We start from the raw sequence: 15,215 nt of genomic DNA on the forward strand, positions 1-15,215 counted from the left end.
AGAGAACTGCTGTGCTCGTGACTGAGATGATGTCCACTTTTCCAACAGGAGATGACATTGCTATGATGCTCCTTGCCAGTGGCCACTGTTAAATCCTGTGTACCCTGTATACTACAGTGCAGGGTCAGACTCCACAGAGGAATAAACAACACTATTCCCTAGAACAAGAGTACTTCCATATGGAGGTCAAAAAAGACAGGAGTTCTGTAAACTCAGCTGATTGCACTAGAAAGATATAAAAGCATTGCATTAGAAACCAGCTTAATTAACGTTTAACTACAGTAAAAAACCCCAGCATTTCTGATTCAGCCATTATGTAAACAGGACAGACATTTCCCCCTCCCCAGTAAAAACACTTATAGCAAAGCAACAATAAACTGCTTTAAAAAGGACTTTTCCCAATTTGCTTCCACACTTCTTTGGCTCCTCTAATGCTTTCTCTTTTCACACACTTCCAGTAACCCTGAATGCCTTGCTGTTGTGGTACCTGTTGATAAAGTTAAAGTATGGTTAGTATTTACACAAACAGACTCCTACTCACAGACTATGTAAACATCTTACGTAATGCAATGCTGCTGCTTCCATAGTTCACATGCACAATAACTAGTCCTTAGTGGCAGCACTGCTCCCAGATTCATAAGCAGTAAAGAATCTTCGGTTTAAAATGTAACTTCTTTCTATTAATTATCTCTACTTGTGTTTCTACAAGCATTGGCAGTTGCTGCAGTCATCTGTGGTATTTAAAAACAATGATGTCAGCTTGTTACCCTCAAACCTCGATGCATTCGGTTCCTCAGGACTCCAAGAAATTCGCTGTGGCTCAGGCAGTCATCTCCATCTAGATCAAAAATCTTGAAGATGGTATCCAAAACATTATCTGAGAGCTCCTGTCCCGTTGCCACCTTCACTGCTCTCTTGAACTCAGCTAGTAAAAACACAGTATTACATCATAAGTGACTGTGAGCTTGTAAAGAAACTGGAAAACACAGAAGCAGCAGGATTCTGTACAATTTACAGTATCTTATGAGTATCCTAACTGGAGAATTTGGGATGTGTGAAGTAGTAAACTATTAGAAGGCCTCAGTACACAGTTCTTGAGCTCGCTTCATTTTTCATAACACATTACTTATGAAGTATGACAAACTTCTGAAATGCACTACTTCTCGAGTAACAGTAGGAGTGATATTTTTTGCTAGAAATAGATGCATGCTGCAAACTTACGTACTTATGGTTGATACCTGTGCATGTGGATGACAAGTGTTTGCCTCACTATGGTCTCATTAAAAACACTACCACTTTAGCTCAAACCAGTTTTGTGCCAGTTCATTCTGAAAAAAAACTTCTCCTTGGAGAATAGTATTTTATGATATGCTCCACCTCAAGCAACAATGCCCTCAGCAACTCTGTAGAAACACAGACCATCAAACACTCAATGCACTGTTTACAGCACATGGCTTTATGTACCTGTAGTTCTGTTTTTTAAAGAAGCAGTCTGGCTACCTTCTCTTACATTATGATGGGACAGTTTATGAGGATTTATGGCATAAAAAGCTGTCATACCTCTCTGGAGATCTACTTCCCTCTACAGCTTTTTTGCCTTCTCTCTTCACAGTACTATGTGCATTACAGTAATATCTACTCTTCCCTCTTTTGGTCTTGTGGTGTAAAGAATCTGGAGTTTTGACTCAAGGAAGATGAGGAAATGTGTGTGCTTGCCATAAAACAGCAGATAGTAAGAGTGAAATGATTATTGATTATTAGAGCAAGCACAATCACAACATGTGAATTGGAGGCATTTCTGAAGGCATCCTAGAAGTGTGAATTTCAAGGAGGGCTTGGAGGTTATTGAAGCATAGCAGTATTATAGATTACTGCAGTAAGTTGGACAACTAAGGAATAAATATAGTAATGATGATGTTCTGCTTTCATAAACAAGTGCTGTTTATAAACACTGTTATAAATATGATTTGTTTTGAAGCTTATTAGAGGAAAGAGCATTCCTGAGTTAGGTCTCATCTTTGCCTCTTGGGACAATTCCTGTGAAAACGAAGTTGATTAATTTACAGTTGGTTTAAACGTCAAGTTGAAAATCCTTCAGTAAGATGATATAGCACAATTTGAAAAGGACATGAAATATTGTAGATTTTGTATTTAAATTTATGTTAACTGTTTCAGCTCTTGAAGCTCAATATAAATCAGAGATGACATTGCAGTTTTCTGAAAAGAACATGAAGAAAATGAGAAAGATCTAAAATGGTGGAGCATAATAATTTTCAAACCAAGAAGAGCCACCTTAACAGAGAGAAACTGCTAACTATGAAGAAAAAAGGTCTACAATAAAAGGAAGGACTAAAATGCTGTCCTATTTTCAGATCAATATTCATATATGTGTGAATACACACATGCACACACATGCAAAGAAGAAGACAAATAACTTAAGAGAGATTCAGGAAAGGACTAGACACGTATGGATGTAATATCTGTGAGTCACCTCAGGAGCTGATGGTTTTCAACCACAGTATGGTTCAGTGCACAGAGTCACAACTGCCTGTTGGTTAGGAATGAGTTTTTACAAGGAAACGTTACCAGAGTCAACACTAACTGTTGGCCTCATCGTTCCTTGGCACTTAAAAATGGGACACTTAATAGAGAAGTGAGCTAAACTCTCGTATATCACTTAGGATCATTAATTAATCCTCCTTCCTCTGCACTGTTTGTACACCTTGTGCAAATACAATGTCTCTCCCCACAGAAGAAAGATGCTGTCAAACCAGACAGAGGAGAGCCATGAAGCCAGCTGGGAACTGGAGCACATGATGGAAGAAAAGGAGCTGGGGAGGACAGAAGTGTAAGGGGGAATCTTGCTGCAGCCTTCAACCACTTACAAAGGGTTATAGAGAAGAAAGTGCTGATTTTTCTCAAAGGTGCATGGAGGTAAGACGCAATTGTCATAAGTTCCAAGGGTTTAAGAGAGAAAAGTCTTCATTATGAGAGTGGTTAAGCACTAAAACAGCTTCCCAGAAAGGCTGTGGAAACAAAACTCTTCTTGAAGGCTGGATTAACTAGTGATGTAAGCCACAAATTGTAAATGCTGCCCACTCCAGCCTCAATTTGGCCTTCCTTGGATCAAACAATCTTCATATTTCTTTCTCAAGAATACCAAATTCTCTTCTTTTTCTTCTCATATTTCTCTCACTTTTTTTTTCCACATGAGCCCATCAAATATTTATTTCAATGAATGTTAATGTCTCATCAAATTTCCTTAGGAACTTTTTACATTACTATTTCCAAATAACTGATGAGAGCTGTCTTTCAAGTATAACAAGTCATGAACAACTTCAGGACTGTAACAAAAATAATTTGTATGTCCATGAAACTCTGTTGCATTGCTCCTCTTTCTACTACATGGGAAGGAAGCAACATTCCTCCAAATCTTTATTTTAGAAACCATTTTACTACTTCTTTTTTTTCATAACCATGATTGCATAACACTACATAACTCCATGGAGAAGGCAGTATGAAGAAATAAATAAAAACAAGCAAGATGCTACAGACCCTGCAAAATATGAGATTTCTATCGTTTACTTCCTCTGAAAACTAGCTTCACTATGAGGAAAAAGTTATCATGAGTGCTACTAAAGTATGTATTGTTCTAATAAATCCTTCCTAATCTAGAATTTAGATTGGATTGAGAGCAGCACTGTGGAGAAGGACTTGAGGACACTGGTGGATGAAGAATTGCCTATGAGTTGGTAACGTGTTTCCAGCCCAGAAAGCCAACAGTGTCCTGGGCTGTATCAGAAGAATTGTGACCAGCAGATCAAGGGAGATGATTCTTCTCTACCTCACTTGGAGTACTGTGTACACTTCTGGAGCCCCCGACATAAAAAGGACATGGAGCTGCTGGAGAGGGTCCAGAGAAGGGCCATGAAGATGAGGAGAAGACTGGAGCACCTCTGGTATGAAGACAGGCTGAGAGAGTTGAGGTTGTTCAGTCTGAGGAAAGGAAAGCTCTAAGCAGACCTTATTGTGGCCTTTCAATATATAAAGAGGACTTGTAAGAAAGATGGAGAGAGACTTCTTATGAAGGACTGTAGGAACAGGACAAGGCAAAATGGTTTCAAATTGAAAGACAGTAGGTTTAGACTGGACATAAAGAAGAAACTTTTTACAATGAGGGTGGTGGGACACAGGCACAGGTTGCTCAGAGAAGTTGTGGATGTCCCATCCCTGGAAGTGTCCAAGGTCAGACTGGATGGGGACTTGAGCAACCTGATCTAGTGGAAGATGTCCCTGCCCATCACATGGGAGCTGGACTAGATGATCTTTAAAGATCCTTTCAAGCCAAACAGTTCTATGATTCTATGGTTTAGTCTGCTGTGAGTGGTTCAGCATATAATAGCACATTAGAACTTAGAAATAAAAATGTTCTGGGAACTTTGACATTAATTTTGTAACAAAAATACATTCTTGCTTTTTTAAAAGATACATAGGAAAGGTATGCAGCACTTACCCCGTTTAACAGGACGATTTGCAACAGTAAACATCTTCATGGCAATAGAAAAGTCTTCCAGGTTATTCGTAAACTTGCAAAAAGTCTTGAATTCTTCCAAACTGATATTCTAGAGTAGCACAGGATTCAGATGATATATAATGAATAATACACTCAAACCCCACTATATCTACTTCAGTAAAGCTGGTGGGACCTAGTGTTTAGGTCTGATTGCCTACTCATTGTCAATATTTGTTATTTCTCAAATAATGGCAAATTATCATTGCTACTATTTACATAAAATTCAAAGGCAGCAATAATTGACTTGGAAATTAGTTACATTATTAGATACTCATATTCAAAACCTGTATGTACAAACGAGGAAGGAAAACAAAGCACTGCTTCATGTACCAACCTCTCCTGCCTCAATTCTGTCCTTCACATTCTGCCAATAAATTTCATTGTTTTCCTCATCGGTGAAGTACAGCAACCACTCTGCAAAGTCTTCTTTTCTCATGACGTTCAAACCCTTTGAAAACTTTATGAATTCCATTTCTTGGACTTCTGTTTGCAGATTTTCCATGAATCTAATGTAAAAAGATATTATGCAACAGTTGATACCTGCATCACTACTACTACCTTAACTACTAAATGCAGTAGACACTACCTCTTAATCACAGATACTATCAACATCATTGTTTAAAATATCACTGGTTCAGTTTCACCTCTGCATGCAATTTGTTGCCACGGCTGCATTTCAACGAAGACACCAGTAGGGTGCTCTCTAAGTCTGCATTCAAAAATTGCTGTTGCTAAAAAAATGTACAGATACTCTTGGCATCTAGTTTTTACTAATGTTTAAAAATGTTCAGATAATGAGATAAAATAATTGGTAAGGCACTATTGTAGTGAATGAATGAAAAAGGACATGGTAACTAAAGGCCTGACACATGATCTATGAAACTCCATATTAATAAGAGAGGAATGACAAGGTTGGAAAGTGCCCAGAAAGAAGAAGCCCTAATAATTGCAAAGGAGAAAGAAAAGAGGAAACTTGAAATCAGCAGTGCAGGAAATTATGTCTAAACGCCTCAAAGATTGTAACTGCAAAGGGGTTTGGCAAATCAGTTCTGCACTCACTAGAGGATGGATTAGAGAGGATTATAATTGACATGTATAGAGTGGAAGTGCACAGAAAGCGATACTGCAGGTATTTGGTTGGGTATGGAGAGAGCTGTCTGGAAAAGGAAGGTGTGAACATGAAGGTTTTTAGGAGACACCTATGCTTTTAGGAAAAAACAAAAGTAGCACAAGAAGTGACAACCTGTAGATACAGAGCAAGAACTGCAAGCAGAGTTGTAGCTTTGAGATTTCCCATTTGATCTACATGGCCATTATAACTTCTTTTGGCTTGATATGAATTTTGAGAAAGCAAAAGACAATACTGTGTAATTGGTAATTTCATTTCCATTTGGCAATTTCATCTTCAGAAATGGGGCAATCCCAGAAGTGATAAACTTAAACACAAACAAAGGCTAAAAGCACAGTGATGCTTGCCAGAATCATTTTAGAACTTGGAAAGAATCCTGCTTTATTGAGTGGCAAAGATTATTGACAGGAGAGAATTAAATACTCCTGTGTTAGGACAAGGCAATTAGTTGGAGAAGAGGACAGCTAAAGGTCTATGTAGCAAGCGTCAGTAGAGGCTCATTTGCTCATCAGTGTTCGCATGGACTCACTGGGAATGATGGCATTTTAGTCTGCACAGCTATCTTTAGTTCTTTAACGAGATCACTTGGACAATTAGTAGTTTGAAGCTCTGTAAAGTCTGTAAGGGGTTAGCTGAAGACTGCTGTTGCAGCATAAGCTTGTATTTTTTACTCTAATAATTGGAGCTGCATGTGCAAAGGCCAACAAATGCTCCATGGCTTAGGACACGCAGCTAAATGAAAGCCTGACAGTGGAAATGATTTTAAGTTCCTGACTAGAACTTTACTATGGCAATACTGAGGAGATGATAATGCTCTCACATTTTATATGGACAAAGGGGATTAACAAGGGTTGCAAAGCATAGTCAAACACTGAGTTATGAAGATACACAGTCCACCTTAAGACCTGGCTCACTTTCTGGTCCCCTGACTCTCCCTCTCACATGAGGATAAAACACCAAAGGACCTGTTTGTGCCAGCAGTATGAAGGGGAGGCCTCCTGTCCTACACATCCTGGTGAGAGCTTACTTACTCCTGCCCTTGTAACTCATGAGGTGACTGCTGCTTCTGGCCAGCCCAGCTGTCAGGATGTGCTGGGGAGACTGGCCAGCATGGGCTGGCAGAAGCAGTCCTGCCATACCACCTGCAAGAGCCTCCCCAGATCCTGGGAATGCAGGTTGAGCTGCAGGGCAGAGATGACAGCATGGACCAAGCATGTAGACCAGGCATGGAGTCTGTCCAGAAAAATTACTAGGGCCACTTGGTTGCATTTTGGGAGTGTCCATCAATGGCCAAGAGTAGATAGTATCTGGGATGTGTGGCTCGTGCTTGGCTGGAAGTCACAGCAGAGACCATGCAGAACAGTAATCTTTGACTGTTGTTTCCAACCCATGTAACATCTGGTCTGGGGGAGGAGAAGCTGCTGAAAAATGAGGTTACTTTCAGAAATATGCTTAAAATGTGGATGTAGGGAAATGAGACACCATCTGTTTTATTTTCTTGGCTTTTAATCTATGCAAGGTGGACACATTTTGCAACAGACTTAAGGTCTGTTATTGAAAGTATGAGTTGTTTATTTTTGGGATCTCACACTCAGTCATTTGGTGTACTGGTCAGTAGCCACAGGTGATGACAAACTACATATTCTTCCATCTTTTTTAAATATTACATTTCCTTAAGCAGAAAACCCTCAGTGACCTGCCCTCTAGCCATACTCAATGACCAAGCACTTCTACATGCTAAAGAAGGAGTGGGTGGCCCACCTAGCCACACATAGCAGCAAGCTGAAAGGTGTGGCAAAGACAAAGAGGAAAGTGAAAGACTTGGCTGTGGTGTTTTTGAAGTGTGCTTGCTTCTGCACCCTCTTCTACTCAGACAGTGAATAAAGTGCTGTATTTCTCCAGCCCCACCATGGGTTTCTCACTGCCTCTTCTCAGGCCTGGGTCCTTGCCCTCTCCAGTTGCTTTGGGGCAATGACATTGAATGCTTCCTGTGGAGCAAGACCCATGCATCTTGCTGCACTGTACAGGTTAGGGAAGGGAGTGAAAATTACTTATTTGGGTATCCAAAAATTAATGCATCTTTAATTTCAACTTGTAGGATTGCTCCTGGCAAGTTGGAGTCGGAAGATTTACCAAATGCTACTTGGAGTAGCAGGTGAAATGTGCAATTTAAAATATATATGTGATAGTCTCCCATATTACAGAAACTAAAATACTATGAATCATTGCATCAGCATTCTAGGTCACTCTTATTCCCAGATGTAAGAATTAAAAATCCTAATGAGGTTTATTTTAAGTTAAAGTTATTAAAAGTTATTAAAAATAACTTTCTGTTTAGGAAGTAAAACTTGATACTTCAATGCCAAGACACCACTAGGGATATTGCTTTTGTATCTTCTGGATCATGGTGTGATGAGTTTCAGCTGGAAATTCCTTAAAAATTTCTCCAGATATTAGGAAAAACAAGCATAGGAATGAAATTCCTGCTCTCCATAAGTCAGTGGAATCTTGGCCTGGGACTTTAGAGGGAGGCATAATTGAACTACAGGAACAGGACTCTGATTGTAGATGTGCTCTACAATTCAAAAATAGTTACACTGGGAACACACTTATGCTATAGTAGCTTGAGGATAAAAGCAAGCCATAAGTTTCCAAATAACAAAACTGAAAGGTAAATCAAAAACTTTTAAGATGGGAGAAAGGCGGGGAACAGACAGTACTTTTTAAAGACACCCTGTTTAATCCACACTCTCTAAAACACCCACATTGAAGGCCAGTGGCCAAATTCATTATTGTGTTACAACAGCATCCAAAAACCTTATCAGGATTTATCCCTCATTTTGTAATGTGTGTTACAGACCTACAGAAAGAGAGAGGTTCTCAAGACTTTTTGGCAACTCAGTTTTAATAGAAATGAAAATGTAATAAAAGTGGGTAGACCTCAGGAATGCAGTTATTCCCCCTCCAACCTGAGATGTTGCAATGAAGTGCTAAGAACACACAGCAGCAGAATGAAACAGAAAACTGAACTGAAAGTCTGTGCAGAGCTTTAACATGCTAATACAGAACTGACTAATTCTTGTTGCACTGATTTATAGGAAGGAAAATTGACAAAGATAGTGGTGGATATACACTCCCAGCACTTGTACTGTGCTTCAGCTCCTCTTCGGACGCTGAAGTACTTCTGAAGACACAATAACCCTTTCTGCACCAAACGACTCCTGCAAGCCAGTTGAAAGGTTGTCTTTTTGCAAACCTGACTTTCAAAGCAAAAGAAAGAAAATGTCATGTGGGCTTGACCATTAAGCTTTAGAAAACATTTAGCTCTATGTTATCGGTTTTGCAAGTGGTAATACAGTGAATCAATTTCATCATTTTCAGAATTACAGGCAAAATCCCCTTTGATTTACTATGTTTCCAAACCAAACACAACAGAACTACTCCCTTACATTTACAAGCATTCTATAGAAACTAATCAAGCTATTCCTTTGCTAAGTATATACAAAAGGAAGAAATAGAGATTCTTCTCCACATCATTACTAAGTATTTGAGAATTATTCAGATTCAGTTATGACAGGAATATACAATCACAAAGCCATATTCTGTTCTCCTCTCCACTTCCTCACTGTCTGATCCTGGTTGCATCAGATGTGATCTCTGCGTGTATTAGGGGTCTATATCCATACACACACAGATACAAGCATAGGCACAGAGACAAATACGGAGGCAATCATATTCTCTCTCTGCAAAGCACTGCCAAATCCCTAGATGAAAATAACTGAAAAATCTCTCTGCCAAATCCCTAGATGAAAATAACTGAAAATGTCCAAGACATCATCACAGCAAATGCACTACTGGTTGATGATGCTACCTGAAAAAGATCCTGCATCCACACCACAACACAAACAGTACCAGGCCAATAACAGCACTAGTAGTGTGGCTCAGTCCACATCACTCTGGTTTCTTAAAGGAAAGATTTCAAATGAAACATACCAAGGAATTCAAAATAATGAAGGAAAGAAACAGGACAGGTATGGAAAAGGCATGTTTTGCATATGGTTATACAATTTGTAACCTTCAACCTAAAGCAGAAAATAAAAAAGAAGCTATGATTAAAGAATATTTCTGGTGAAAAATTCTACTAACTGAGGAAAAATTTGGAAGCAACGATTCAGATAAGAAAATGTCATAAATTGGATTTGAAATGTTATTTTTTCTTAAATGATTAAAAGATGCCCATTGTTTAACCACACCTGGAAGTACATTTTTGTACGTCATCCCAGAAAAAAAAGAAAACAAGCAGAAAGTTTTCTGACTATTCTTTCCATACTCACTGCACTTTTTTTCCCCTTTCCTTCAAGGAGATTGTGAGAGATTTAAGCTTGCTTGGGGACAGATTACAGAAAAAAAGTAATAGCAGTCGTAAACTGTTTAGGGAGTGAATTACTGTCTCCTCTTTTATTTGGGATTAGACTTACTTAAACAAGATCAGTAAGGGACTTTTTCAGGAAAAAAAAAACAGTGGCTGTCAAGAATATTTGCTATAGCTAGAAAACGGAATAGTTTTCTACTCAGGAGAAAAAATGTACATACCATTTAGCTGGCAAACAAAGCACAAGTGAAACATTTTTTGGAAGGAAAAGACAAAAATTATTTGTGTTTAAAAAACCAGGGCAAAACGCCATGTGTAAGAACAAATAAAAAACCTTGAATTCCAAAGACTTTCTGACTTAATGTTTGCAATCCGACAGTCTGTAAGATGGGCCCTGGAGTGAGAAGATGACACTACTGTTCAGGTGTAAAACTGAGTGCTGGTTGTGTGAAACAGAAATTAGTTCAGGTCTTCTGCGAAGGAAGTCTCACCTGGTTACAGCTGCTTACATTAAATTTACCCTTCTTTGTTACATGATTTTTGGTTTGCTGCATATTGTTTTATGTTTTCTTAAACTGATAGAGCTGCACTTGACCAGGAGGCACTACCTTTACTAGTGAGGTACAGAAATACACTCCAGGATTATTTAGATTTTAAATTCCTAACTTTTGTCAGAGAAATAAGCTGTTGCTTTTGAAGTTGTTAATTATTATTAATAATTATATTGTCCTTATGTTAAGGACAAATACAACTGACAAGAAATCAAGTGGTAGTCTGGAACTGAACATGCTTTCCTTGACTCCCACCTTAAGATCTCTGAAACCACCTGTTTATTCTGGGAAAGATAGCATGGTGTGCTTCCTGGATTGCTTCCACTACTTCTATGTAGTCCTTGCAGAACAAGGTGGGAATCTCACCACCGCTGTTCGGGAAGGAATGAAAAGAAACAGCTTTGGTTGCTGTTTTGACTATGTTCTGGAGGGCAGTGAGAAAACAGCTTGATGGATGTCACAAAATACCTATGAGAAGGTTACTTCTTTACTTTTGTGCTCCCAGCAGCCCAAGAAATGTTGAAAAGTGACCTGATATTCTGTTTCATGGTCTCATTCCTTATGTCCAGTAAAAAAGTGTAAGGACTTTCCTTGTGTGAATTGCCTACCTATGATTTCTAAAGAACCATTCATCAGGTGGAGACAGATGGAGCACAGCATGCTTAACCATTTTCCTCCCTATAATCAGTGTGTCTCCTGTGTTTGGGGCAGCAGGGAGGGAGGCACAAGAGCTGGTCTACATCAGCTCCACATTGCCTGCAGAGATGTAGATGGTTTCCACTTTCTGTGTACCATCTGAATGCAAAGAAAAGGAGAAAAAGGCAAAATAATTGCCCTCAGTTATTGACTGTTGCTGTCTAACATTTTTAAAATGTTTTGACTGTGGGCGAAAAAGGTTGGACATCACTGGTGAACATGCAGAGATGGTTATACACTTACAAAAGGATTTTTTAACATCAGACAAACTGAAAAGAAGGAAGCATGAGGAAAATATATGTAAGCAATGAGGTGAGAATGCTAGTCTCAGCTTTCTGAATTCCCATGTAAGTATAGTGAAATTTAAAAAAGCATTCCTGCCTTTTTTTAAGTCTCAAGGATTCTACAGCACAGCAATATCTGTGTATTTAACTAATGTGACAAGTTGTAGTGTGTCCTCATCAAACCTAATCACCTCTACTTTCTACTAGGTACTACACTGATCAATGGAAAAGCTTTCTAGGCAAGAACTTGGAAAATGATAAAAGCATTTGCCATCATTATTTTCTGCTTTTGACAATGATCTATGTCTGAACAGCTCATCAGTCATCTCTTGTAAAAACAGTATGGCACTTTGATCAAACAGCCAACAATAGCTTCCCGCGTAAGGTAAAATGTTATGAGAAGCCATCAGATAGAAATCACATTTTCTCTGAACAATAGGAACACAGAAACGATGTGCTTGATTTACTTGCAAATAAAATCATGTGAAAGGTGATATCTTCACACAGGTTAAAAAGACAGTGATCCTTTTATTCACCTTTCTGCGTGTTAAACAAACTTCACTGTCTTGTTGCAGCTGGGATGGAGTGTCTACCCAGTGATAAAGAGGCACATTCCAGCTTTACGAAACATAACTGCCACTGTTGAAAAATTACCTGCATTAAACCTTACACTTATCCCACAAATTTTAAGAGCAAGATGTGGGAGTTTGATTTTGATTACAGGCCTCTATCTGTGTGGTAGGCAAAGGTCTTTAACCTACACGTTCTGAAAGTACTAGGTACATAGTTTCGTCAATGTCATGCTTCACTGGGTCAATGTAGGATTTTATCTAAAACCTGAGGCTTTTCAGTTTACACTGTATATGCAAACACTACCTTCTACTGTGCTCTCTGCCTTTTGTTTCATTGAGAGGATCATAGCAGTTATAGAAAAGGGAGCTGGAGGCATCTTAAAGCCCTATTGAGTCGAGGTCTTCAAAAGAGAAAGGTTGTTTATTTGAAGATCGGCGTGTGCCAGAGCCAGTGAAGCCAAACACTTTTTAGTGTTAGAAAAATTGCTGCTCTTCCTTTTCACTGTCTTTCCCCAAAACTCTACTGATTGCAATAAGCATTCATTTTTAAGAAGGCTGATACACATTCTCTGCTTCTGAACATAAACTGAAATAAAACATTGTCCAAATTAATTTCTGCAGCCTGTAAATGACTGATTATTTTTTGTAATAAAGGTAATACTGATGTAGATAATCTTCTCTTGATGTTGTGCTACGAGATGTGTGTCAAGATTCACACAGGTATTTAGGCACTTGCATTTATCTCAAAGAAAGACTATGCATTTGGATTCTAGGCCCAGAGTTCACATAGTGAGTTGCAGCTGGAGTTCAGGAGAAAATTGAGCTCCCAAGCAACAGAGAGTTTTACCCAGCTGAGTTGTGATTTTGTGTAGGTGGTGGTCATCCTTACTGACTAAAAGAAAGACTGGAAAAAAGAATCTCATCCAAATAAAACAACAATTTCCACCTGATGTGAGTAAGGATTACACCATATTTCTGACACTTACATGACATATAAACAGAACGATTCCCTACAGTAGTCTTAGAACTTTCTATTAACTTCTGATTGTGCAAAGGTTACAGTGAAACAGATGGAATGCGATGTTTTGGGGAGCAATGGCCACTTGCTGTTCCACTGCAGTTTCAGTCTGACTTAGTTTTACCATCTGTGTTAATTCTCAGTCCTGACATAAGTGCCACAAAGGACCTGTGTAGTCCCATTGCAAAAGCAGTTCAAAATGTAAAGGAAAATGCACAGGTAAAGTTTTGACAGAAGCAAGCAAAGAAGTTGCCAGTAGTGTCCTATAGCAGATATAGTGGGGAATGGGGTATCTCAACTCAGAAAAGATTTAATGGATAAGCAGTCACTTTTTTGTGGATTTGATCAAGAAAAATAATCATGAATCATATTATCTTAAGGTATGCTATCACATGGCTGCCAAGAATGGTCTCAACCCTTACCCTGGAGTTATGGTGCTCAACTTCTCCTGCAGACAGCAGACCCCAAGAGCTAAACTAGAAATTTAATCATGCAAAAAAATTAATAATCTCCTGCTTGATTACCTGCTTAACTTTCTGACTCAGCTCAGTGTGGGGTCAGGTTAATGCCAGTGTTGGTGCAAAGCAGAGGGGGTAGGAACAGGACTGGTTCCTGTTAGGCTTGGCTAGTGGAAAAATACCTGAAAAACTCGGAAAAGCGAAGTTTTTCCTTTCCTTCTTTTCCAAAGAAATGTATCAGCAAAGTGGTGTTAATACCACAGCTTTCCGGTTCTACTCCCTGTAAAACAAAACCACTGTATCATTAATTATTATGCACTGAATTATTATTAATATTTATTCACCACAAATCTGGTTTTATTTATTTGAACTAGAATTTCACAAGAGATACTTGCAATTTAATTACTGTTCCCAAAGCTATTGCACAGCATCTCAGAGCTGAATAATTCTTCCACATAACTGGTAACAGTGTATATATGTTCTGCTTCTAAATATTCTGTATGAAAGATGAGTACAATTTACAACCACCTTTGGTCCATTTTATTATTAGAAATGAGAAGGTTGCCAGTTAAATCTTGAAAAACCTTTATGCTTAGGTGAAGAGAGGCTTTAAATAAAGTTAACATCTTTCTAAACAAGTTTTTAGATATTCCTTATTTGTTACAGTCATTTAAAGACATCCACAATAGCATGAGAAACAAACCCAGAAAAATACAAACATCTACAGTGCTCTATTATAATATGGTTTTGCAAGGCTTCTGGTGAATTTTCAGCATTAGTGACTTGTCTGTATATTTTTTTTTAAATATGATTAAGAGATTTCTGCAGAAGGATGCACGTTATTTCAACTCAACAGCATCTTTAGCAAACCTAAACCCACAAATAATGCTGGATTTCTGTTATTTTCTTCTTTCAGCACTAGCACACTGGCATTCCTTTGAACGCAACAAACCACTAAGCAACATGAAGAGGGATTTTTTTTTTTTTTTTTTAAGTCTGGAGGGATTTCAACAAACTATTCTTATGACATCTAAATAGCCTCTGTGTCTTTTATCTGCTTGAAGAGGTAAGATGAAAGACAAGAGTCTATTCATAAGATTTAATACTAATGGTTATTTAGCTTTCAGCATCATCACTAACAAGTTCCATTAGTCCACTGTGTTTCATGCTTACTGCATATGTGACACAGTTATTTCATAGCTAAAGAGGTAACATTCCTCATCTCTACTGCAAGCTACAATTCACTAGATGCCAATGATAAGAATTACATATCATTGAATGTAGAAAAAAACCACTTTTCAAGCTATATGCAAACTGTTATTACTGAACTTTATAATTTTACTGCAGGCAAAGAATATTTAAATACCCACAAGATCCATCCTTTTAAGATTTAAACACTTCAAATACTAAGAAGACTGATGCATAAACATTGGTATATGCTTTTTTGAAAAGTCAGACATTCATGTATGCTTATTTGAAATTCAAACCCAAACTACTCATGTCAGAATGCAAAGTTTTTTAAGAAATAAAGAACCCATGTATTTCTCACTGCAACAAGATTC

General features: G+C 38.3%; 1 protein-coding gene across 1 annotated transcript in view; it reads right to left on the reverse strand.

The window, feature by feature from the left end:
- Positions 1-382: 382 nt before the first annotated feature.
- The window catches only part of MICU2 (mitochondrial calcium uptake 2), a gene marked incomplete at its 5' end in the record, with an annotated part of 67,857 nt that continues 53,024 nt past the window's right edge, over positions 383-15,215 (reverse strand). Inside the window, 5 exons of the mRNA XM_009999442.1 lie at positions 383-487; positions 768-925; positions 4,514-4,622; positions 4,908-5,079; positions 13,836-13,933. Of these exons, the coding sequence (XP_009997744.1) occupies positions 383-487; positions 768-925; positions 4,514-4,622; positions 4,908-5,079; positions 13,836-13,933 (642 nt within the window). The remainder of the gene's footprint in view (positions 488-767; positions 926-4,513; positions 4,623-4,907; positions 5,080-13,835; positions 13,934-15,215) is intronic.

Source organism: Chaetura pelagica, unplaced genomic scaffold, assembly GCF_000747805.2.
Source record: "Chaetura pelagica isolate M959 unplaced genomic scaffold, ChaPel_1.0 scaffold85, whole genome shotgun sequence".
Classification (NCBI taxonomy): Eukaryota; Metazoa; Chordata; class Aves; order Apodiformes; family Apodidae; genus Chaetura; species Chaetura pelagica.